This window comes from Gamsiella multidivaricata, assembly GCF_025024155.1.
Source record: "Gamsiella multidivaricata strain RSA 2152 chromosome Unknown BC939scaffold_8, whole genome shotgun sequence".
Lineage (NCBI taxonomy): Eukaryota > Fungi > Mortierellomycota > Mortierellomycetes > Mortierellales > Mortierellaceae > Gamsiella > Gamsiella multidivaricata.
This window is the reverse complement of record NW_026251716.1, coordinates 109,631-132,332: the sequence shown is the minus strand read 5'-3', so window position 1 is coordinate 132,332 and position 22,702 is coordinate 109,631. Positions and strand designations below refer to the sequence as shown.

The 22,702-nt window shown below is 47.4% G+C and overlaps 6 protein-coding genes across 6 annotated transcripts; 4 read left to right on the top strand and 2 right to left on the bottom strand.

Moving 5' to 3' along the window:
* The first annotated feature begins 1,061 nt into the window (after positions 1 to 1,061).
* BC939DRAFT_302473 (uncharacterized protein) lies at positions 1,062 to 2,730 on the top strand. Its single transcript, XM_051551389.1, has 3 exons — positions 1,062 to 1,317; positions 1,405 to 2,163; positions 2,478 to 2,730. Exons 1-3 carry the CDS (start codon positions 1,148 to 1,150, stop codon positions 2,488 to 2,490), a joined length of 942 nt encoding a protein of 313 aa, XP_051415995.1. The 5' UTR covers positions 1,062 to 1,147; the 3' UTR covers positions 2,491 to 2,730.
* BC939DRAFT_439872 (JmjC domain, hydroxylase-domain-containing protein) lies at positions 2,263 to 4,498 on the top strand. The gene is made up of 4 exons (XM_051554013.1): positions 2,263 to 3,337; positions 3,443 to 3,613; positions 3,711 to 3,884; positions 3,967 to 4,498. The coding sequence occupies exons 1-4, from the start codon at positions 2,591 to 2,593 to the stop codon at positions 4,231 to 4,233; spliced, it is 1,359 nt and encodes a 452-aa protein (XP_051415994.1). The 5' UTR covers positions 2,263 to 2,590; the 3' UTR covers positions 4,234 to 4,498.
* A 3,540-nt stretch (positions 4,499 to 8,038) lies between these two features.
* On the top strand, positions 8,039 to 10,342 carry BC939DRAFT_302359 (velvet factor-domain-containing protein). The gene is made up of 6 exons (XM_051551388.1): positions 8,039 to 8,507; positions 8,794 to 8,857; positions 9,177 to 9,253; positions 9,461 to 9,784; positions 9,873 to 9,961; positions 10,060 to 10,342. The coding sequence occupies exons 1-6, from the start codon at positions 8,479 to 8,481 to the stop codon at positions 10,257 to 10,259; spliced, it is 783 nt and encodes a 260-aa protein (XP_051415993.1). The 5' UTR covers positions 8,039 to 8,478; the 3' UTR covers positions 10,260 to 10,342.
* Positions 10,343 to 11,001: 659 nt separating this feature from the next.
* Positions 11,002 to 15,017, top strand: BC939DRAFT_439854 (uncharacterized protein). The gene is made up of 8 exons (XM_051554012.1): positions 11,002 to 11,582; positions 11,761 to 11,889; positions 11,992 to 12,146; positions 12,281 to 12,709; positions 12,801 to 13,040; positions 13,139 to 13,608; positions 13,721 to 14,186; positions 14,306 to 15,017. Exons 1-8 carry the CDS (start codon positions 11,225 to 11,227, stop codon positions 14,702 to 14,704), a joined length of 2,646 nt encoding a protein of 881 aa, XP_051415992.1. The 5' UTR covers positions 11,002 to 11,224; the 3' UTR covers positions 14,705 to 15,017.
* A 738-nt stretch (positions 15,018 to 15,755) lies between these two features.
* On the bottom strand, positions 15,756 to 16,022 carry BC939DRAFT_392974 (uncharacterized protein; the record flags this gene model as incomplete). The annotated part of the gene is made up of 1 exon (XM_051552067.1): positions 15,756 to 16,022. The coding sequence occupies one exon, from the start codon at positions 16,020 to 16,022 to the stop codon at positions 15,756 to 15,758; it is 267 nt and encodes an 88-aa protein (XP_051415991.1).
* Positions 16,023 to 21,168: 5,146 nt separating this feature from the next.
* On the bottom strand, positions 21,169 to 22,567 carry BC939DRAFT_499691 (protein-tyrosine phosphatase-like protein; the record flags this gene model as incomplete). Its single annotated transcript, XM_051559970.1, has 2 exons — positions 21,169 to 22,109; positions 22,351 to 22,567. 2 exons carry the CDS (start codon positions 22,565 to 22,567, stop codon positions 21,169 to 21,171), a joined length of 1,158 nt encoding a protein of 385 aa, XP_051415990.1.
* Between the last annotated feature and the right edge of the window lie 135 nt (positions 22,568 to 22,702).

Sequence of the window (22,702 nt, the reverse complement as noted above, 5' to 3'; positions counted from 1 at the left end):
GGACATTGCGCCTGATTTAAGGAAGCAACTCATCAGTCCAATTGTCTACGGTAGGTAGTAACCCATCACCTAGCGTTTACATGCAATATGGCGCTGTTAGTACCGCAAGGCCCATGAGGACCAAGGATAATGCCTCGCCATGTGTTTTGTACGTGCAAATGAACTACGCCCAAAAAAATTTTCACAAAAACAAATGTTTCTTCGTCCCCGTCTTCAAGCTCACCACTTCCTTTTCCTTGCTTTTGTATCTTTGTATCCCACTTTTCCTCATTGAAACGATCCCTCCCTCTGCACGGCATCATCCCCATTCAAACGCTTTTTATTGCTTATAACGAGTCTATTCCTTCTCCCTATATCGAGTCTCTTCCTTTCGCTTCCGCACCTGCTTTACTCACTTCCTTCCGCACTTTTCCTTGACTTCTCTATATCCATTTCCCGCTCACCTCGTCATACTCTACTTCCCTTACCCTCTGCTTCTGGAGATAAAAGAAAGGTATGCCAGCAGGCACACTTACAACACTTACACTTCACTGACTGTGTAGTAGCACTGCAAAAGCGCATTCATGACAACAGCCGCTGTGTTCTTTTATCACTTCCAAAGCGAATTCCTTGGCCCTCGATAAAAAAAAAGATCTACTGTCTACTGTCCATTCATCTTTTTGCTCACTTGGTCTTACTCACTTGTCCTGTCCCCCTTCCTTTTGAGTCCTTGCCGTGTCTCCTCACTTTCATGTTTTTCATGCCAAAAAGTCCTTCCGTGGACTCGCACTATCCAGCGATATAAACTGAAAAGAAGCCTTCACTGTACCTTCGACTAGCTTTCTTTTCATTCCATTGTGTCATGTGTGCCCTTTAGCCCATTTGGACACTAGTAAGCAGCAACTGCTATAAGCTCGTCGTCCTCTTTGCATCCTTTCACACCATAGCCATCTGCCTTCCTCTTCTTCTTCGTCTTACCCTTATTGAGCTCCGCTCCTCTTCTCCTTCCTCTTATCCTCCCTCTTGTGTTCCAGTTGTTTTGATTATTAACAGCATACATTTTTCCATCTAGGACCTCACATTCTTCCCTACTTTCAACGGACTCTCCCACTTCACACTTTGCACAAACAACCCTTCTCCCTTTTGAACGGTTGCACTGTCGACAAGCATGAAGTTGATCGACATCAAGCCCGACCATTACTACGACAATGTCGGAACTGGCATTCCTGTCTTTCGTCCCACCATGGACCAGTTCAAGGATTTTTCTGCATTCGTCCAGTCGATTGTCAATTATGGCCGTGAGGCTGGCCTTGTCAAAATCATACCTCCAAAAGAATGGTAATTCCTTACTCATACAAAAACTTACATATTGGACATGTCTCCAACTGTTTATACTCAATATTGCTGATATATGCTCCCTTCTAGGACCGCTACCCTTCCTGACCTCTCTGAGCGCCTAGCTTCAGTAAAGATCAAGACACCCATCATCCAACACATTAGAGGCACCAAGGGCATCTATACTCAAACCAATATTGAATCCAGGAAATCTTACACAGTTTCTGAATTCAAAGCCCTATCACTCGACTCCGATCATCGTCCACCCAGCCGAAAGGGTGCTCCCCATGGCCCAGCGGACCCTCTTCCTAGGCGCAAGCGAAACCGCAAACCGGCTGCTCCTCTCCAAACCCACACTGTTCCCATGGAGACTGACTCTCTTCCTGCTACGCCAACCCGCACTCAGGATATGGCCAACTCCATTCCTATGCATGACGACCTCGGTGACGCCCTAGTCCCTTCCAGCTCGGCGACTTCATCCGCCAACAACAGCCCAGACCAGCCATCTCTAGTAACTCTTGGACCTAATTTGCTCCGCAGGCATTTTCTTCGCCAGGCTACAAGCCCTTCGCCGCCATCGAGAAGACCCAATGCCCAGGACCTTCTCTCCTCACTTGTCCCAGAAGTAAAGGACGAGTCTGAAACCGAAACCGCAGCAAGCAGCAGCAACCAGAGCAAACAAAAGGATGTTAAGGCGCAAGAACAGGAAAAAGTCGAACCACCCATGACGGACTACAAAGTTGAGCACGGCGAGGACTATACGGTGGAGTACTGCAAGGAATTGGAGCGCAACTACTGGCGCAATCTCACTTTTGTTCAGCCTATGTATGGAGCCGATATGTCAGGTGAGTGCTGCCTTATCATCGTGACAGTTATGAAAGCAGGATACATTTGGACATCGCTACAGGAACAGGGACAGGGACAGGGACAGGGACAGGGACAGGAATAGAAATGGCATATGAACAAGAGCAGGAGTAGAAGCAGGAAAAAGCATACGCTACTTCAAAATTCGTGCTACGATACTCAATCAGAGGTTGCCCACGACGAATGACGACATAGAGTCCATATTGATGGACAATTAGAAGTGTATCCAGTGTACCCGTTGAGCTTACTCATGCCAAGACATGGATACTGACAACTGCTTTTTGTCACATGTGCAATAGGATCCCTGTTTGACGAAAGGACAAAATCATGGAACACACAATGTCTGGGAGACCTATTGTCGAGAATCGATCAGAATCTACCAGGAGTCAACACACCATATCTGTATTTTGGAATGTGGAAGGCTACGTTCGCCTGGCACGTCGAGGACATGGATCTGTATTCGATCAATTATCTTCATTTTGGGGCGCCCAAGCAGTGGTATTGCATTCGGCCGGAACATAGTGCACGATTTGAATGCATTGCGCAGGGAATCTTTTCGTCCGATTACAAGACATGCCCGCAATTCTTACGTCACAAAACATATCTTCTTTCGCCATCAAAATTGGCTACCGATGGAGTCCCTGTTAACAGGCTAGTGCAGCATGAAGGAGAATTTGTCTTGACGTTCCCGTTCGCTTACCACTCTGGATATAATCTTGGATTCAATTGCGCAGAATCAATCAATTTTGCACTGGATGACTGGATCCCAATTGGTCGCAGGGCAGAGTCATGCAAATGCATCAACGATAGTGTCCAGATTGACGTTGAGGCTATTTTCCAGTCTTCAAAGAGCAGTTCTTCAGCTGCAGAGACAGGTCGTTTCAGGAGTCGGTCAGACAAAAAGACATCGGATGTCGAAATGAAGGAAGAGGATATAGCGGACGAAACTACTGAGAGCACGCAGAAGAAGAGAAAGAGAGGCGTAACCAAGGATAAAGATGCGGACGAAATTAGATTAACCGAGATCAGCTCCAGTCGAGCAAGAAATGCCTCCGACGATTTGAAACCTGTCTGCAGATCAACACGTACCGAGCCTGGCTCCTTATCAAAGGCTTCATCCACCAAGAAGGCTAAGACGGAATCTGTAGTTAAGCCCAATGTATGTGTGTTTGAGGATTGATCGTGCTCAAATATGTTATCAGTAATCGCTCCTAAATGCCATATTGATGAGTCCCTTTTCTTTATCTTATTCAATATCAACTAGTGCCTTCTGTGTCCTCTGCAGGACTATGATGGTGAAATTCTTCCCACCAACAATGGCAAGCATTGTCATATGATTTGCGCTCAATATATTCCAGAGGCGTACATGTCAGGAGAAGATGACGACGACGTAACCGTGCACGTAGAAGCCGTACCTGCGGCGCGACGCAAGCTTGTAAGTTAATGTGCAAAGCTGTACTCAGTTTTGGCCACAGAGGCATCAGTTCTACGCGTGGATTGTTAACACGAATATCACATTTTGATTGTCATAGCGCTGCTTTATTTGTGAAAAGAAGGCGGGCGCCTGTCTACAGTGCTGCAAAGGAAAGTGCATCAGAGCTTTACATGCCAGTTGTGCGGATAAGGCGGGCATGTATGTGGAGGAAGTCACGCAGCCTGATACGGACAGCATCGAATATCAAGTTTATTGTCCTACCCACGACCCAGTAAGTTACATTTAACCTTTCATTAGTGCCGCATAATGGCTTAATGAAGACTTTTGCTGACATAGTTTTGAAACGTTTCTAGCGACAAACAAAAGAAAAAGAAGCCGAGTTTAAGGCATGGAAGGACATGATGACCAAAAGATTGAAACAGAGTCTGGCAGTATGGGCGCGTTGGAACGACAATGTGTACTATGCAGGCGTGATTGAAAGCGTGCTTCACGACAAGATGAATTGCAAGATCCAGTTTGACGACGGATATGTCAAGACAGTTACTTGGAAGGACATTTCGCTGGACAAGAAGCAGCCCGCCACGGGAAGTCGTACAGCGGGATACTCTTTGCGAGGATAAGAAGACAAACCCTTAATGCGGCACACCCAGATTACTGTCAATGCCGCCTGCCTGTACCATCCCCGCTCCTATCAGTTCGACGTCGTTATTCCTTCTCTTTGCGTGCGCGCATGTAGTTTTGAAAAAAGTCTTTTCTCTTCTGTTTCAATAGTGCCATCGTATCTCCTTTTCTTTTTCATTTCTTTTTTGTACTATACAACTCCAATTGTTATTGTAAAGCAATGCATTAAATAAGAATAAAATCTCTTGTATGTTTTCCGTCAAACCAAGTTTGCAGGTTAGTCAATAGGATCCAACGTTGTGCAGGCAGGATCAAGAGCAAGATGAGGCCTCGGTTATTTTTGAGGGAATGGGCTCCTAAGACAAACGCGCACGATCTGGCTCGATCTCTGAGGGAGTTCACAGTTCGGTTACAGACCATTAAATATCTAGTCTTGACTTGCTAAAATGACTTTGTGCACGTCAATACCAGGTGCATAGTAGCGTCCTCCATGAAAGGGCCAAGTCGGAGTTCGGCATGATTGTCACAGCCCGGTATCAAGGTTAGTAAGAGGCCGTTGTTACTTTTGTTGTTGTTATAAATCTGTATTAACCTGGATCGTTCACTTTTTAAATCGCACTTTCGCTCGGGGGAGCTGGTGCAATTTGACGCACTAGAAGTAGACTCCATGCAACACTCGATCTTGTAGTTTACTTGTTCGAACGAAGGATTCCACAATCCTGGAAGGAGCAAAGCGCCCTATTTTTTTTCCTGTTCGTGGCCCTCTGGCGTTGGAAATATAGCCAATGATCGCACGAGCTTCGAGGGCCAGAGCGGAATGCTGTGCATTCCTGAATCTGTTCACTGTCCTCGCACGTCCCTTTGACGCGAACTCCGTGAAACTCCCAAGGAAATGAAGGCGGTTTTGTCGATACCAGCGGCAATCACTACCGCAGCCGTTTATATGGAATACATGGCCAGATGTCACTACCTTACTTCTGATCGTTTAGTATTCATGAACTCCTTGCTCACGCACATGCTTCAATGTCGAGTAACTGTTATGGTTCTTGGTGTGATCAATTAAACTGTGCACGCCGTAGTCTTCCAGTGCTCAATATCCTAACTCAACAACCACTTCGTTTCTTTTTGGTTTTGTTTTCACGTCTATATTAAAATGAAGAACCCACTGTATAGAACTGGATAGCAGAGCGATTATCATCAAGGAAGCGGTTGGCTGCTCCAATCTGCTGTTGTGGCTCTGGGTTCTTAAGCCCACCGCCTTTCTCTGCGCTTTTCTATCCTTGTCGTAAGGGTAGCAAACGTGAAAGGACACAAAATAAATAAGCTCTGTATCTGACCGATTTATTGAACGGATAAAGTCTGACAATATCTTGTACGGGCCAGACTTTGTCTGAGAGCACCAACCAGCGTTAAAACAACGACGGAGAAGTCTTCAAAGCTGCGGGCAAGGGTAACTGTTATTTATCTGACTTGTATGCGTTCCAAGAGGTGATTCTTTTTACCTTCAACGGGTTACGATGTTCTGCTGGGCAACTGTGGTGATGACAATAACAATGAACAACAGCACGCGACATGCACGCAAATAGTTTGTCGCGCTGGATCTGCCAGAGGGACAGAAACCTGGTCTTTTCCCGCTCGTTTTGTTCCAGGTACGGAGAGATCGCACAATTCTTTTCGGATCCCCTACAGTTCCTCATTGTCTGGCCGAGTTGATCACACAGGACGCCCTAGCCGCCATTACCTTTCAAAGATCCTTCGGCAAACCATACTATATACCGGTTCATGAAAACCCTTTAACTTGCACTATTTGCTGCTCACTTCAACCCCCCCCCCCCCGATCTTACCGGCAACAATGGTTACAATATCAAACGGGTGACCATCACATCTTCCATCTGCATTTTTGGTTCTTTCTGGTCACATCAAGGACAACGTAAAGAGATTAGTGTTCAAACCTTGCTCACCTCCTAGTGAGTAAAGCATGCCGACCTAAAAAAAATTACAAGATCCTCCTGAAAGACAGCCCCTTCCCTTCTTTTTTCATGATAGTGGTAGTAATGATAGGTTAGCCCTAGGCAAAAGAGGGGTGATCTCAGGATCATTGCCAATGGCGCATTGGTATGGAGTAAAGAAAAATATGGTTACAGATGAAGTAGAACTAAAAAACTTATGACTAATTGAGGGTTCACAAAGAAGGCATGGTTGCGACCTAGGAGGAGTGCTGGATCCACTCCAAGCAGTACGTTGTAACAAGTCGATAACACTAAATCAGGGCCTTTGTGCGTATGTGCGTGTGCATATGTGTGTGTGTATGTTTGTCAGGTTTGGACGTCTTCCGAGAGTGAGTCGTACTTTAACCCACTCGGCACCATTCGACGGTTAGTGTTCTTTTTAATCTTTCTCTACCCTCTCACTCTCACTCATTCTTATTATTTGTATCTCTTCCGCTCGCCTCATTCCTCTCCAACCATCTCCGCTCACGATTCTCATTTCAACATCGTACTCATTCTCATTCAGCACTTCAGGAACGCCCCGCAAAGCTAAACCATTGTTTCGCCTCAATTTCGCTTTGTTCCTTGCGCCCCTCCCTCTTAGCATCACACTATCCTGCCCAGGTACGACCTCCACCTAATTTTGAATGAGGCAACGGAATTCACTGCTGCTCATGCGAATCAGATCGACCTCCTGATCGGGTCCGCAGTCCACTCTTACGCTGCTCTTTTTTTCAGTCGATTGTATTTCCTCTCCTGCGAGTCCTAACCAAGTCTGTGCAGACACTGCAGGAAGAGAGTTGTTCAATTGACTTTGCTTTCATTGCTTAGGATAGTACTTCTTTCAAGACATCTCTATCAATCAGTCGTACTATAGCGTATACTCGTTGCTCTCAGTTCTTCATACAACCCATTGCATCTCTATTCTACTCCACGTTTTTCCGTTTCCTTTTTTTTTTTTTTTTTTTGACGGGCAAGCGCATTGTACAGACGAAGAGTTGCTGAAGGACACACATTTCAAATCAGTACACAGATGCAGATAATCGACAGTGGCACATTAATGCCACCCTGGTGGTATGCACTATTTTTTTTAACTTGGGATCAGGGAGCGAGGCCCTTTGAGTTGGAGTCCAGGCTATTGAATTATTTTCTTATTTGGTTTACTCAGAGATTGACAAGATTGGTGCCAGCACAGTGGAACTGTGAAACAGCGGAATAATAGATACAATCACAACGAAGGAAAGGGGGCACAAAAGAATCCGCGCCAAAATCATTATGCACACACGCACAAGCGCATATATACAAATCTGCACATTGCAGTCTTCTCTCTCTGTAGAAGCCCTTAGTCCGCGTCCAGCACGACCTTTCCGAAACATCAGTACTACTTCGCGGTCAATTCAGTTCACGACATTTCTGTTTGAACGCGCCTTAACGTGCTCGCGAGATCTTTAAAAGGATGCTCCTACATACATTTCAGGAACAGGAGACAAGGGAGCGTTTAATTGCTTCGTCACGAAACATGGAACCAATCTTTAACCGCCCGCCAACATCGCATGCCTTGTGGATGTCACTGTGTTGGCAGAATAAGGCTGTTGCACAGTATTTGACTATCGCTTTACTATCCCTGAACCTTTGCGCTCGCACATTCTAGATTGACACCTATTTGCGTTGTCTCAGAAAGGACATATATATTAAGGCGCCTAGCTGGCTCTGCAGCCGATACCGGAAAGCGTGCATCCGGAGCTCGCATGGAGACTTGTAAGCAAACATAAAACAAGAAAGACCATGGACCACGGACAAGGACGAGGACACGGACAGGGATGTAGGCAAGTGCTCCTTCTCCCCTATTTATAGTGGCATTGGTTTAGACTTTTGCATTGTATCCTTCAGTGTGCTCGCGATATGCAATCGACACAGCCACCATGCGAATACGTCCTACCTTTCCTTTACAAGAAATAGCATTGAATCGTCTGGGCAGCAATTGAGTGTGAAACATTGCTCAATCCAAAGTGAGAGAGATACCGGACTTTTGGATAGGTGCTCTATGTTGTCATTGCAGAAGACGCTTACAAAAATCCAGGAATCGATCGTTGCACTAAAGCAGTATTTGAAACAGTCGACGGTTTGACATCTTGTTCTTAACCGCCAGATACAGAGCGCCAGGAGTCGAGAAGTTGTTCAAGGAGAAGATCTTATAGTTCATAGGTCCAAGGAAACAAGTGGACTGGTCGAGTCCACATTCGCGAATCGGGTTTGATGGACTATATCATCCAACCGGCTATTCTGTACTGATGCATGGGGTACCGAGACGGAGATCTCGTATTCATTCAACATCTATTCCTCTATTTCATACTTTGCTCCCCATCCCTCCCTCAATTACCACCAGCGCCTGTATACCCTGGAAAAAGCAGGAAGAATATAACAATATAAACGTGTGCTGTTCAGCAATTTCCGCCAGTTCACACTTCACTTCTACTCTTTTGTTTCCAGACCATTCCACCCGCAAAAAAACGCTGTTATTGATTGATCAATATATTCTGACCTTAGGATGACCCAAACATTCATTACTAGAAGCTACGAGCTACAGATGGCACAAAACCCCGTCCGAGCAAGAATGTGCGGGTTCGGTGAGAAGGTATTGTTGCCACATTTATTATCTCCTGGTTGCTTTCATTGCTGACGAGACTGTCCATCACGCAGCCCTTATGGCGGCGGAGGTAAATTGTTCAGGAATTTGTAGGAAACCCCGCCCTTTTTGTTGGTCCTTAGAGAAAAAGCTCAGCGTAGTATCGAGTTGGAGGGTCCGGTCGACAGCCAGCAATCTACACGAAAAATGAGGATTCGAGGCTCATGATTTCTTGTCCCTTTACTAATATCGCTGCCTCTTGTCCGCTTTCGATTGAAAATTCCGGATTTTTTCTACGTGCGCTTGCTTTCGTTCCACGACAAAACAGGACAGAAGACCCATGGATCCGCCTCCAATAGTAAGGCTGATTGTCAGAAACGAGGACGGAACAGTTGCAGACGTCAGGTAATGGACTGTCGAATCAATTGATGACTTTGGCTTTAGGATTGGATGTAATGGCATCCAAGTGCCATGATCGAAGGACTAGGTCTTATGGCGGCAAATAAATGGACTAAAAGAAGCTGGCGCAGGATCATGCGATGTCGACGTGAAATAGATACAGGGGACTTACTAGTAATATTTCCGTATCTCTTCTTCATCTCCGCATCGTAGCCAAATGGATGTCAATTTTTACATGGTCATCGCGGATATCTACTCTGCCGATCAAACAACACCATGCACATTGGTCACCAATCCTGTTTCGACTGTGCAAACAGCCCAGTTGCCAGCAACTGGGCAGTCTTCAGGTGAATCCATCCTGAGCTTAGTCCCATCTCAGCCCGTGGCAAGCCGCAACTTGACAGGATCGACGGTAGCGTCTGGCAACCTGCTTACAAACCTGGAGGATGAACCTGGCGTCTACTTTATTTTTCAGGACATCAGCGTGCGGAGCGAAGGCACCTATACACTGAAGTTTTCTTTTACATTACCGCCAACGTAAGAGCGTGATCCCGAACATCCGATCTTTGAAAAATGTCATGGACTCTGTCTTACATTGACGCAATCCAATATGGAATTTGTCTAGACCGGATGGCCCACCCTCAGTAGTAATGGCCGCCGTTTTTTCAGAACCATTTACCATTTACTCTGCCAAGCGTTTCCCGGGTATGACTGGTAAGTTTCCTCTACATTGTTTATGCACGACGGATGCAGCTTTTTTACGCCTCTTGGTAGCGACGGTCTGTAACGAAGTATGTCACCTTGATAAATAGAATCTACTGCCCTCTCTAAATGCTTTGCAAGGCAGGGTATCAAAATACCCATTCGCAAGGAACCACGGGTCAGCAGAGTCAAGAAGCAATCAGGACATTCGGGCAGCAGTACATCGAAGGCGTCATCGCCCTCGTTTGGAGCCTCAGGCGATCGTGAGCTGGTCTCAGAAAGCGAGGACGAAGAGGAAGACCAAGGATAGAGCCTCACAAGACAGGTTATCAATCAGCGACAAGGGCATTAGCTCAACAATAATAGACCAATTCTTTCAATTATTCGAACGTGCTCGCACGCACGCTGGGACTTGCCGACATGTATTGGCGAGGATTCAGGATGTCACATACTACCTGTTCTTGATCTAGACTACCTATCTTCCCACATAGACGTGTTCACGATAATAATACTTCATTGCTATGCTATTTTCCGAGAGACAATGAATGAATAGGCTGGCTGGGAAATGTATTGCTTTTGTTGCCAATAGAAGATGGTGACGACGGAAAGGGCGACAGTGATCTGTTAAAAAAGAATGGATGAGAGCAGCACAAGTGCTCTCGTTGTAAAATAATAGAGGTATATTCATGGTAATGAATAGGGGATGGTTCCTTTTGAGAGCCACGCGATGTAGAGCCCCCCTGGTACGCGGACCACGTCCATTAATTGCGACGATTACTGCGGGTGGTATTGCTCTGCCACATAAGTGCAGCTGTGGAGCTTACTATGCCTATAACAGCCTTCTACCATACCCGTTTGCTCTGATAGTTAGATTCGCAAAATGAAGACGACACTGTTCATGGTATAGGAAGGCAAGAAGGATGAAGAGAATGAAGGGGAGATTGAATATGTCGTTTATATTGAAGTGATGCGGGATGTGTGTGCCTGGAATCCAAAGAAATTAACTTGGATCAAGTTGAAGAAACAGGGCGAATAATGGCACTCTGCCCTTTATTTTTACTCGCACTTCTACTTTGTTTCCACTTCGCTCTTTCTTCCTCCCATCTGCATTCCTATACTCCTCAACTTTACATTTCGCTAGTCGATTCAACAACTCGATCCTATTCCAGATCCATTGGCTAATCACTCTCATCATCGAGACCACATCATCCTCTGTCCCCCTTGCTTCCTCGGGCGACAGTAGACCCCAGCGAACAGCAGACGAGTGACCCCATCATGAACAGAGATCACTCGGATATCCGCAAGCAAAACGGCCAGTGGCAACCTCAGCAGCACTCTCCCTATCTTCAGAACTCACAATACCAGAGGCCGCCCCATCCCTCGGCCTCCTCATCCTCTAACTCTCCCTCGCTCTCCGGCCCCAATCGCTCCATCTCACCTCAGCCCTCCTCACCTGTCAGTCCCAGCAGCATGCACATCAATACCAAACCAGGCGGAGGATCTTCCTCGACTTCATCCCTTCAGCGGTCAAACCCATCCTCTCCCTCGGCAGGTTCAGCTGCAAATGCCATGGAAATCGCAGCAAGACACTATGAAGCCCTTCAGAAATATCTCCTCGCCCACATCTTGAAAGGTAGGGGTTTGTCCGTTGAGTGTGCGACCTGATATGACCAGAGAGCCCCCTGCGGTTCAATTGATTGAACGGACGGGCAACGGAGTTAAGGACTAAAGGGCGGCATTTCATCGTGCCTGATCCACCTCAATTGTAATAACCAACATGCTCCTCTCTCAACCCCCTATTTGCACTATAGAGAAACATGGGGTGAGTGAACAGCGCATTGCGGCAAGAGAAAAGCTATCCAGACTACTGCAGAATCAGCTTCAGGATCTTTCGACCGATGTCTATGATGAGCTGAAGCGTAGAACAGATGGAAATCAAAGTATGTGAATGACGGATGTATTGCAAGGTTGTTAAACAAAGCGATGGTGACAAGTTCATTAACCTAGACCTTGTATTCTGCACTATTTTGCCACCATTGCAGCTCCTTTCTTGGCTGTCCGGGACGAATTTCATCCAAAGCGCAACCAAGCCCGCCAGAAACTAGCGACTCTCCCTCAAAATCGATTCAAGGACCTCGCAAGTGATGTTTATGTTCAACTGGAGCGCCAGTTTCCCAGTCTGCTCGAGATGTACCCTGTAAGACATTTTTTCATTTTGCGGCCCTTTATGGGGAAACCATTATCACTCACAAATGTAAAATTGAGAATACTGACGCATTGATACTTTTCGCCGCTGTTTGCTTGCCCATCCCACGCCTGTGTACGATTTAGCTACAAGCATTGGAGGAAAAAGAATATCTCTCACAGCCTTCACAAGCTTCACAATCTCAGCAGCAGGATCGTCAGGATCGCGAACCAGCAACGCCTGCCGTCCATCAATCCAGCGTCGTGCCCAATGTTGCAACTTTTACTATCCAGGACGGATCCAGTAACGAGGAGGAGGAAGCATATTATCGCTCGCCAGGTCAACAGCCCCCCACCCCCTCGGCATTGGATGGAAACGTCAACTTTGCGAGCCTAGACAGCCTTATGGCAGATCTCGGAAACATCGTGAAGAAGGATGACTCCAACCCGACAAAGGTTTCCAACAGTAATGCTTCTAACAACAAAGGATCAAGCTCGAATGACGTGCTCCGACTACCTGCAAAGACGCCAGAACCGCAAGGTCCCTTGAGTGGCCTTGGTATCAATACTGGCTCAGTAAGCTCTCAGTACATGTTCTTGGTGTTCCGCTGACTCTTCAATGGAACGAAGCTGTGTATCAATACAATTATTTCTTTGTATTCTATAGCAACCAAACGATCAGGTACAGCAAGAGTACGAGATTCGTATTCAGGCTCTATGCAAACGACTCCAGCACTTGGAGAGTGATGTCGGAGATGCGGTGAATCGCCCTGAGGGTTCCCGTCTTGCTCAGGTTGAGCGTCAGTTGGCTAAGCAGGTAGAGCTCTTCAACGAGCAGGTGTCTAAGGTCAGCAAGTTGCAAATAGACTACAACAAGGTCTTAAACGACTATCATGCCCAGCTCGAGGTGAGAATCAGGCTGTCTTCTGTTCATCAGATGTGGCACTGCAATTCAGGACTTGTATATTAATAATTAACTATGTTTGTTTGTCGACTCGATAATAGACCGTTGATATGGTGAATCAGGAGGTCAAGGCGCTTATAACAGAAAATAAGGACTTGAGGCAGCGACAGTTGGATGCTGAAGAGGAGCTCCAGCTTGCTTACAACAGAATCAAGCAACTCGAGGACGAAAACAGCGATTTGAAGGCGGATCTTGAGGAAGCCGATCGCAATCAAAAGAGGACGCACGATGAACCAGCATCGAGGGCCATCACAAAGGAAAGCGCACCGAGCACTACTGCACCTATCACTCCGACGTCTGCCAACAACGTCCATGTTAACGATCAGTTGGGTAACCATACGGACCAGCGGCTCTCGATGGATGAGCGGCACAATGAGTCCTCGAAAAATGACTGGAACAACGATCGTCAGCAGGCTCGCGACAGCATCATGGTCAACCCCAGCTCGGCCGTTCACAAGGACAGTCTGGATTCGTTCCGCAATGCTGTAGATGACCTATTGTCAGCTGGAAGGTAAATATCGACCTAGGAACGCCCCTCCCCTCCCCCTGCGGGTTGTACAGTGATGCAGCTAGGGGTTTATCACTTTTATGGTTTCTAACGTCTTTTTTCTTTATATATTTAGATCTGAAACTTCGGCTTCGCTATTGCTGGGCATGAAGTCCGTTGTGATCGCTTGCAAGGCTGTGACGGAGGATGTTGAGGACTATGAGCACGAGGAACCCAATGATGATGGTTTTGTAGAGTTGAAGCAGGAGCTCTCATCAGGACTGACGCAATTGATGACCGCCGCAAAGGTTCACTCGAATGCCTTCAACGAGGATGAGGAGGAGTTCGAAAGAACACTGATAGATCTGGAGACTGCGGCGGATCAATTGGAGGCCATCGTCCTAGACATTGTCAACGTTCCTAAGCGCGATGGCAGTAGTAGGAACGCTGGACATGATGCCAAGGGGAATAGCCATCACCTTGCAGATCGCGACCATCGCGATACCAAACAGGACCACGATAGCAAGCACAGCGGACCCAATGGTGACGGTGGTCATGGCCATAACAATGACGATGAGCCCATGGCTGCGGTAGAGCTGAAGGTAAACAGTTTCACCACGCTAGGGAAAAGGATGCTTTTTATCGATGACTATCGCGGAACATTGCATGATGCTGTCTATAACGTATCTAATACGTGTATTTCTCCTCATGTTTTCGACAGATCTACTTGGAGACGCAGACCGTATTGATTGTTAACTCAATTCAAACTTTGCTGACATCGCTACGATCTGCCTCAAATTCCGGTGACATAAGCGACGTCTCAGATAATATCACTATGCTAGTTGACCAGGTGATTCGTCAGACGCGTATGACATTGGCAACACCTGCAGCTATCGAGGGACCACATGCGCTCGAGCTCGAATCCCAGGGCGAATTTGTGCTCGAGGACCTGGAGAGCTCGTTAGATCAGTTGATTGCGATAAAGGTGCAACTGGAGAACGATTCTGAGCTGGCCTGGTCGTCGTCTCCCGATGCCAAGTCTGTGAAGCAAAAGATGGCCAGCGCCAGCTTTGATATCGCAAAGTATACAAAGGAGCTGGTCAGTTTGATCAAGGGTTAGAGCCTTCGACAATCGAGTACTATGACACCTACGACCGCTTCTGGCATCTCCACAAACCATCATCTACAGTACAGCTACAAGCAATAACATAACGACAAAGGCGCCAGACGAGGCGCATTAAGCACTCAGGCACTCCATTTAACGACAACACAACCATCAGGACCTTATCATCCGAACACGTATAGAGATGCTGAAAACATCTCATTATTTTTTATGCTTTTACGATTCCTGATAGTCTTTTTTATCTCAATTTCATTCGTTCTCTTTGACATACAGCATTCGCATAATAAAAATCAAAGATGGATTAAACCAAGTTTGCTTACATGGGTCATGGATAGCTCGATTTTCTGGAGAGGACCCACGATATGCCTAGCATGTATGTTTACATGCTTGTTTGCATGCATACATGCAGTATGTCTGATAATAATTATTCATTACGGCAAGGTTCTCTCTTATGCCTCCATGGTCCTTGCTTTTGCAAAGAACACGATGGATACATGCTTTTGTGTCTTGTGTAAATCTGTAAACCAAATCCTAGTGTCGCTTTTTATGCTCGAGCACGAGCACAGACGTCGATAGCCTAGCTTGTCCACCAAAGGACGAACGGAGGTTGGTTGTATTGTGTACGTTGCACGAATGATGCACAAGAGTCGAAAGCCGATCATTTCACTCCAAAGGAGCAATCGCGCAGCAGCAAGTTATATTTGCTCCAAATGGCCAGTCAAGCAAGCAGCTCCAGTACTAAACGCCTCTTGGCCTTTCGCCACATCTCTATCTGTTTCCTGCTCTCATGTCGTTCGCGAGACATTACAAACACTGTTTGGACTTCTTTGCCCTAGGCCGTTGCCTTGATACATATTACCGTGCCACATTCCTAAAGACATTCAATAATAAACGTCATAACAATATATTCTTTTTAATAAATTCGAAACGCATAAGTGCAAATGGTATATTTACAATGAGAGGAAAGTAAGCAGTTGAACAAAATGAATGGGGTTCTACAAGGTATCTACAGACATATATAAAAACTAGTGGCGAGTTGCATGGGTTTTTACATATGGTTCTCTAAACGACGATGGCGTTGAAGTGCATCGCTCCTTCCAAATCGCGAGGTGCACTGGCTGCACGCGTATGGCTTGTTAGCCATATGCTTCGACTTGACATGGCGATCCAGATCGTGTCGCCGGACAAAATCCCAATCACATCCGGACTCGGGGCACTTGTGTGGTCGCTCGCCATTGTGGGTGTTCAGATGCGACCTCAGGTTGAATGCTCGAGTGAACGACTTGGTGCAGCCATCAAATGTACATGGGTGCATGCGCTTCTCGATCGTGTCTGCCAATGGCCTCGGAGCTTTCTGGCTCAGTGATGACGACGACCCTGGGGATAAAGCGGAGGCGGTTGAAGACGATGAGGGTGGCGATGAAGACATCGAGAAATCGAATCCTGATGAGTGGCTGTGGATCGAGGAGATGGAGCTGTTGCGCGAATGGCTGTTCAGCCCTCCTGAAGCCCGACGCTGGGCAGCTACTGCCGCCGCTGCTGCTGCCGCTGCTGATGTTGTTGAATGCATGTCCGATTTTGATCGCTTTGAAGACGAGCTCTGCTGGCGGTCGTCCTCGCGCTCGTGCTTCTGACCGTGCGATGATCGGCTCCTTGACTGGCTGGGCATCGAAAGAGGTGGCACATGCGAGTCATCACCAGGGTATCCTTCCTGGAGACCGCTGCCGTACTGCTGATTCGCGGGCAAACCTGGAGTCCCATCATCCGCCTCCCCAAACTCCTCTGCATCATCATCATCATCGTCATCAGAGTCATCCTCTTCTGCGGGTTCCATATGAGGCTGGACTCGGGTAACAGGGGCAAAGACGGGGCCGTTGGGCCCCTGAAGCAGACCATGTCCGGGTATACCAGCACCTTCGCGCTTGCGCTCCAACAAATAATCCCCTTGGGGGTAGAGAAGACCGGCGTGTGCTGCGGACCACGCAGACAAATTGAATCCATAACCGGGAGCAGAGGATGAAGAGCCAGCTGAAGATGATGAAGACGAAGAGCTCGTGGAAGAGGAACCGGAGGAGGACATGGGTATAGCTGAAGGGTCAAAGTAACTTTGTGGATATGACTGCTGCTGGGGCTGCTGGGGCAACTGCTGGATGTTAATCGGCTGCGAATATGCGTCGGCAAAGTAGTTACCGCCGCCAAGGCCAAATGCCTGAGGAGATTCGCACCATCCGGATGGATCCATACCCTGACCATCCCCACATCCACCCTGGATGATCGAATATGGGAGGGCATCAAGATAGTGGCCGTCGAGAAGGAGGGAGTTGTACTGCATAACCTCGAGCGGTTGCATGTCGCCCATTAGGCTGTAGGGACTATTGGGGTTCTGCAGGGCTGAGTCGTTACCGTCGCCTTGCATGGAATGACCTTGTGGATATGGAGTGTTGGATGGCGATGACACATTGCTGTATCCATGTTGAGAAATAAGCAGATTGTGCTCCTGAACTACAAAATCGAGTAGATAGTTGTCACTCTGGAAGGTATGCTGGGGTTGTTGCTGTTGTTGTTGTTGTTGCTGTTGCTGTTGCTGTTGTTGAATGTGTTGCATGTGCTGGTGGTGCTCCTGTTGCTGTCGCTGCTGTTCCTGGTTGTGTTGGTATGCGGAGGAAGAGGAATACTGTTGGTGCTCAATCGAGGATTGGACTGTGACCTGCTCCAGCTGGCGCTGGTCCTCTGTGAACGCGAGCATGGACGCAAATCCTGGGAAACCCTCGCGTACAAGCGCTTCGGCCAAGAGTGGATAGACCAAGGGCATGGACGGAGTTGGGCCGTAGGAGCCATTAAAATCAACTGCAGTCGAGGAGGAGCTCGCTACAGACTCGGTCTCCGTTTGTTGTTGTGGATGTTGCTGTGGGTGCTGCTGTGAGTGTTCCATGCTGTATGGAGGCTTATGGAGATTGTGTTGTTGTTGGTGTTGATGTGGATGGTTGACGAGGATATCGGAAGCAGAGATGGAAGAAGAAGAGGATGGGAGCTGTTGTGAAGAAAGAGGCATAGACTCGAAAGTGTCAAGACAGGACTCGAAGAAGACCTTTGCCGAGGATTGGTCTTGGTAGCGATGTTGATGGGGCAGGTCCATAGAGCTTATGAGGGAAGAGGCGACCGCGAGTGGGGAGGCTTTTGAAGAAGGGGCAGCGAGTGTGAGGGTCTTGGAGGTGGCAGAAGCAGTTGCAGAGGAAGGAGAAAAAGAGGAAAGAGAAGGCGACATTCGCAGAGGATATTTTGAAGAAATCAAGGGGCAGACCAGGACCAGACAAGATAATGAGTGGCAGGCAGGGGAGAGGGGCGAAACAAAAGGTGAGAGAGAAAGACAAATAATAAACACGCTTATAGTGTATATAATGTATACGCAGCTGACAGCAGAAAAGGAGATGAGGAAGATGATGGTGCTCTTCTTTTTACTCTGTGCTTCTTAGTGCGTTTACAAGATTTGGTTTATGTTCTCCAAAGAAAAAAGAAGCGTTGAAGCAGGAGGACGGTATGATATATACAAATGAACGCGAAAAGTGGACGAATGCCGAATGATAACGATAGCGGAAATGAAAGTGAAAAATGATAGAAATGCAATAGCAAAAGTACTAAGTGCTGATGATGGAGATGAAGGAGTGAGAAAAAAAAAGAAAAGAAGAGAAAAATTCTTGCTTATATACATAAGCGCCTCCGGTACCCACGTTGCAGGAGAAAAGGAACAACTCAATACTCTTGTTTATTCCTGCTGCTATTTGCTACTCCACTCTGCTCTGGCCTGCTCTGATTATTTTTGTCAATTGCGTGGTTGTACACACGCCCATTCGTGCATCCATCTGTCCACCTGAATACAAAAGAAAGGATGGAACACTGACCACACGCACACACACTTAGACTACACCCAGCAATCAGACAACACCGCAGGTGGAGCAAGAGCTTCGAGTCAAGGTTGAATGCATGAGCACTCACTTCTTCGCCCAACATTCGCCCCGCTTTCTCTTCTTAGCTCGGCCACGTTCGTGCAAAATGATCATCTCCGGTCCCACGACGGGAGTTTTTTTTTTTTTTTTTTTTTTTTTTTTTTTTTTTGAAAAGAGTTACCAGCTCCCTTTCATCTTGCTCGTCTGTTTGTCGCCCTTGGAATTAGATACAGTATCGCGTGCTAATAGGAAAAGGGAAAAAAGTCGCGGTATCCATCGATGGATACGGATGGATTTTGTCAGAACGACAATCAGGGATATCACAATATTGAATGCGGATTATGATACTGAATACGGTGGCAAAACATACATATTGGAGCAAATTTGCGAGGGCCTAGTCCATCTGCGCTCCTCGTTGATACAATGATGTGACGAATATTGTTTGTGTGCATGTACTTTTATTTGTCATAGGAGAAACTAATTTAGTAGTCTACCCAGAACTGTGCAACCCGCGGGAAAGAAGGAAGACTCTCATTGTTAGTTGTTCACATAGCTGATGTTTTCATCCCTGTAAAGTCAGCGATTGCACAGGGCCACAAGAAGAGCATATAATGGTACACAAAAAACAAATGATCGAGAACGAGGGAACAGAAATGAAGGATTGAGGCCTATGATCTAGTAAGAGTACAGAGAGAATACTGCTGTCTTCAAGAGGTGCATCTATTACTGGCATGGGTTACTAGGATGGCCATCGCTCCACTATGTAAGTAGTAAAGTCGCCGCCTTGCTTACTTGCTTATTCACAGGGTCCTCTACTTCCTCTGTTTCCTCTCTCCCCCCCCATCTCTCGCGCTGTTTGCACGTACTAACAGTCGAACAGCAACATTGGTTCATTTTTAGAAATCTAGATTTTCTCCGGCAGAGTCGCACACTACAAGCAACAGTGTACGCATAATAACTGTGTCTTGCTCACGGGTGCTCCTACTGCAGCTGCAGCAAGCCATTATCGATTGACCTGCCAGGGCTGAGGCATAATCCTCCCTGGAGAAAGACACCTACAGTAGACTTACGATGTTGTGATTGCCACGCTCCGGCTCAGCCCATCACAGCGTTTCTCTGTCCGTAACCTTTTTTTTTTTTTTTAATCTGTCGTCTTCCGATAAAACAAACAAATAGCACGCGGGTACTGTTAGAACGCTCCTCGACTTCCAACAAACAAATAGGTGTCGAAGGGCGAAAATCCAAAAATACAAATTGACATCGAGGTTGTCCATCTTGCTGCCTGTACACACCGACATAGCCACGGAGCCTCATAAGCGCTCGCTCAACAAGATGATGGAGGAAGGAAGTGAGCTGCTATTCATGCTAGCGAAACGTGCTTTTTGCCTATTTTTAGTCCGCATGCATATCCCGCATCCTTGTCCTACCTCAGCGTTCTTTTTGATCTCGCATGGCCAAAACGGAGGGGGAGGGTTCGCGCGATGCGACCTTCTACGCCCAACTAACACGGCATAAAAATAGACGCAAAAAGATTATTTTGGCGACGACCAAACATGTCCATTGGCGGCGCCATATATAATGAATGGCCTTCACTGGCTAATCCTGGAACTGCTTCGAGAGACGAGGCGTTGGTATGTTTTACTAAGAAATGTTCGTGCGCAAGTGCCGCTAGCCATCGATGTTCTATTCCTCCTCTCTTTGTTTCCCTCCAATTCTATTTCTGGATGTTCCCTGCATCCTCCCCGGATAGTCTAATGAGATGATTCAGCGAGTTCGAGCTCGGAAGAGGTGCCGTTTCTCATAAATGCAGGCAGGGCCAACCTTGTTATATGGGCACCAAGTTTGGAAACGGTTCATTCTCAATATTTACACTGCTCATCGTGTGTAGACTGCACCATGTGTGCGAGAGGTCGTCTTGCTATCGATTGGAGAAAAACATGTAGGTGGGGGAGAAGTCCAATGCTCCGCCCTGACTTACGCCTGTTTCGGCAACCACATCGAGGGTATGCATCATGCACATAGAAGACGGGTGCAGAAATGGTAGGGAGTCCGCTGGGCTAGTCAGGAATGGGAGACTGAGAGCAATGACAACATACCGAAAGCGCAGAAAACTGAAGGACAAACCTTCTTCGTGTGCTGCGGTGAGCTACATATCGGGTCTATATCTTGTTTGCTTTGTGTGCTACACACACAGAGCGGCATATATTCATCTACCGGGTAGATGACCCTCGCGCATCTCATTGCCAAGCGGAGGTTTGCTTCCGACATCAACAGTGACATCCAAGTTCTTCTCCGCGGAGAAATAGAAGATTAGAGTTTTTGCACGGACAACGTGAGTCGGGGAAAGGAGAGGTGATCACAGTCTCCCAGGAACATTGTCCGATCGCGACAAAGGGTCGCCCTTTTACTATGACACAAGCCTAGTTACAAGATACACCGCCTCATTTTATAAAACGCAGTTTTGGGAGCTCGAAAGGGGTTGCACCTAGGTCTTCATATCTATAGCTCGTCTGCGTTCTATTGATATTGACACAGATCGCGAACTGTTGAGTAACAGAAGCCGTACTGGGCTGCCGTTTGCACCATCAGCATGCGCTCCTGTCGGAAGAAGGTCAATGTCTCATAGATGATATCTCGATCGCTTTGCCAATCGTAGACCTCGCCTTGCTGTCCTTGTCCCTGGCCTTGTTCCTGCTCCTGTCTCTGTGCCTGTTCCTGCACTTGGCTGCTTGTTTGTGATTCAATGGCGTTTGGGATGTAGCCACCCGGAGGCGACGCCAAGTATGGATACTGTATATGCTCGAGCACGGACAAGATGGTGTCGATCACACAAAACGTGCCGGTTCTGCCGCAGCCCGCACTGCAATGAACCACTATCGGGCCAAAGTCCATCAAATTAGTCTTGTGTCCACTCTGGCGCTGCTCCGCTTTCCATCCCCGAATCTTGTACAAGATATCGCGAAGATCGTTCGTCTTGCTAGGCACGCCGTGGTCGGGCCAACCTTGATAATGGACCAACAGCACCTGTCGTTTCTCATCCGTCGTCGTATCATTAGGGTTCCAGATTTCAAAGTGACGGTATGCGACCTGCTCATGACTATCGATGGGGTCCACATTCCTGACCCAAAGATCACTGTCAAACTTATCCGTCTCACCTGCAGCAGGCCAATATCGCTCTGCCTTTTGACTGCGTCGTGATCTGTCATGGCTAACGGCTGTCAGGCTGACAATAACGTGGACATTCTGCTCAGAGACCATTCTCCAAAATCGGGACTGAGTGTGCGGAAGCGGTGCCTGAGTCGCAATGTATCCTCGCCAGCCAGGTGGTAGGCTGGTGCGTAGGCCAGGCGGAGCTGTGATGCGATTGGCATTTATGAAGGATGACTGGGATTGAGTTTGAAGCGCAACGGATGTGCCCACATGGATTTGCGAGTGCTTGTATGGGAGAATGTCAGTATCTGGAAGCAGGGGAACGATATATCAAGAAAGCTGGTTAGAGAGCAAAACTAGGAGGCTCGTATTCCCTGTAGTTGCAGTGTTATTCTGCATGCAGAATCCCCCCTCTCTGTCCAGTTGGCTCTAAGCATGCATACACAGGCGACAGGCGATTCCCCTTTGCTGTGGCTGCTCAATTGATGACTGGATGGAACAACATATAAGGTGTCGCAAACCGATATAGAGACCAAGGTGGACACGTACATCGATTCAGGTCTCGGGTGGACTCTTGAAGTGCGTGGGCGACATAGAAGGGTGAATCTGAGCTGTTGGCAGCTTGGAGGCGTTGGCGCTCGAGTTGGTTAAGCTTGCTGAAGAGCTGGTTCTGTACCCCGATTCGAGTAGAGGCACTCTCGGGCCTGAGGAATCCAGGCAACCTTGCAAGCGATGCAGCCGAGGATGAAGAGGAGAAGAGCGCCATTCAGAGACAGTGGAGAGGGCTCAAAGTGGAATGGAACTGTGATTCAATGCAGCGAGCGACGTTGCGGGATGTATGAGGCAGAAGACGAGTGCTTGGTTCAGTGTACCTTCCATAAACTGCACAGGGGAGTATAAT

What these genes read in the sequence shown, in the direction of transcription:
- BC939DRAFT_439872 (XM_051554013.1), top strand. Translation starts at nt 2,591, where the DNA reads ATGTGGAAGGCTACGTTCGCCTGGCACGTCGAGGACATGGATCTGTAT. An exon ending in AATCTGTAGTTAAGCCCAAT is followed by an intron (nt 3,338 to 3,442) that starts GTATGTGTGTTT and finishes AATATCAACTAG; the next exon opens with TGCCTTCTGTGTCCTCTGCA. An exon ending in CTGCGGCGCGACGCAAGCTT is followed by an intron (nt 3,614 to 3,710) that starts GTAAGTTAATGT and finishes TGATTGTCATAG; the next exon opens with CGCTGCTTTATTTGTGAAAA.
- BC939DRAFT_302359 (XM_051551388.1), top strand. Translation starts at nt 8,479, where the DNA reads ATGGACTATATCATCCAACCGGCTATTCT. An exon ending in TGTGCGGGTTCGGTGAGAAG is followed by an intron (nt 8,858 to 9,176) that starts GTATTGTTGCCA and finishes ACGACAAAACAG; the next exon opens with GACAGAAGACCCATGGATCC. An exon ending in GGAACAGTTGCAGACGTCAG is followed by an intron (nt 9,254 to 9,460) that starts GTAATGGACTGT and finishes TCCGCATCGTAG; the next exon opens with CCAAATGGATGTCAATTTTT.
- BC939DRAFT_302473 (XM_051551389.1), top strand. Translation starts at nt 1,148, where the DNA reads ATGAAGTTGATCGACATCAAGCCCGACCATTACTACGACAATGTCGGA. An exon ending in ATCATACCTCCAAAAGAATG is followed by an intron (nt 1,318 to 1,404) that starts GTAATTCCTTAC and finishes GCTCCCTTCTAG; the next exon opens with GACCGCTACCCTTCCTGACC.
- BC939DRAFT_439854 (XM_051554012.1), top strand. Translation starts at nt 11,225, where the DNA reads ATGAACAGAGATCACTCGGATATCCGCAAGCAAAACGGCCAGTGGCAA. An exon ending in GTCTGCTCGAGATGTACCCT is followed by an intron (nt 12,147 to 12,280) that starts GTAAGACATTTT and finishes TGTACGATTTAG; the next exon opens with CTACAAGCATTGGAGGAAAA. An exon ending in TTGGTATCAATACTGGCTCA is followed by an intron (nt 12,710 to 12,800) that starts GTAAGCTCTCAG and finishes TGTATTCTATAG; the next exon opens with CAACCAAACGATCAGGTACA.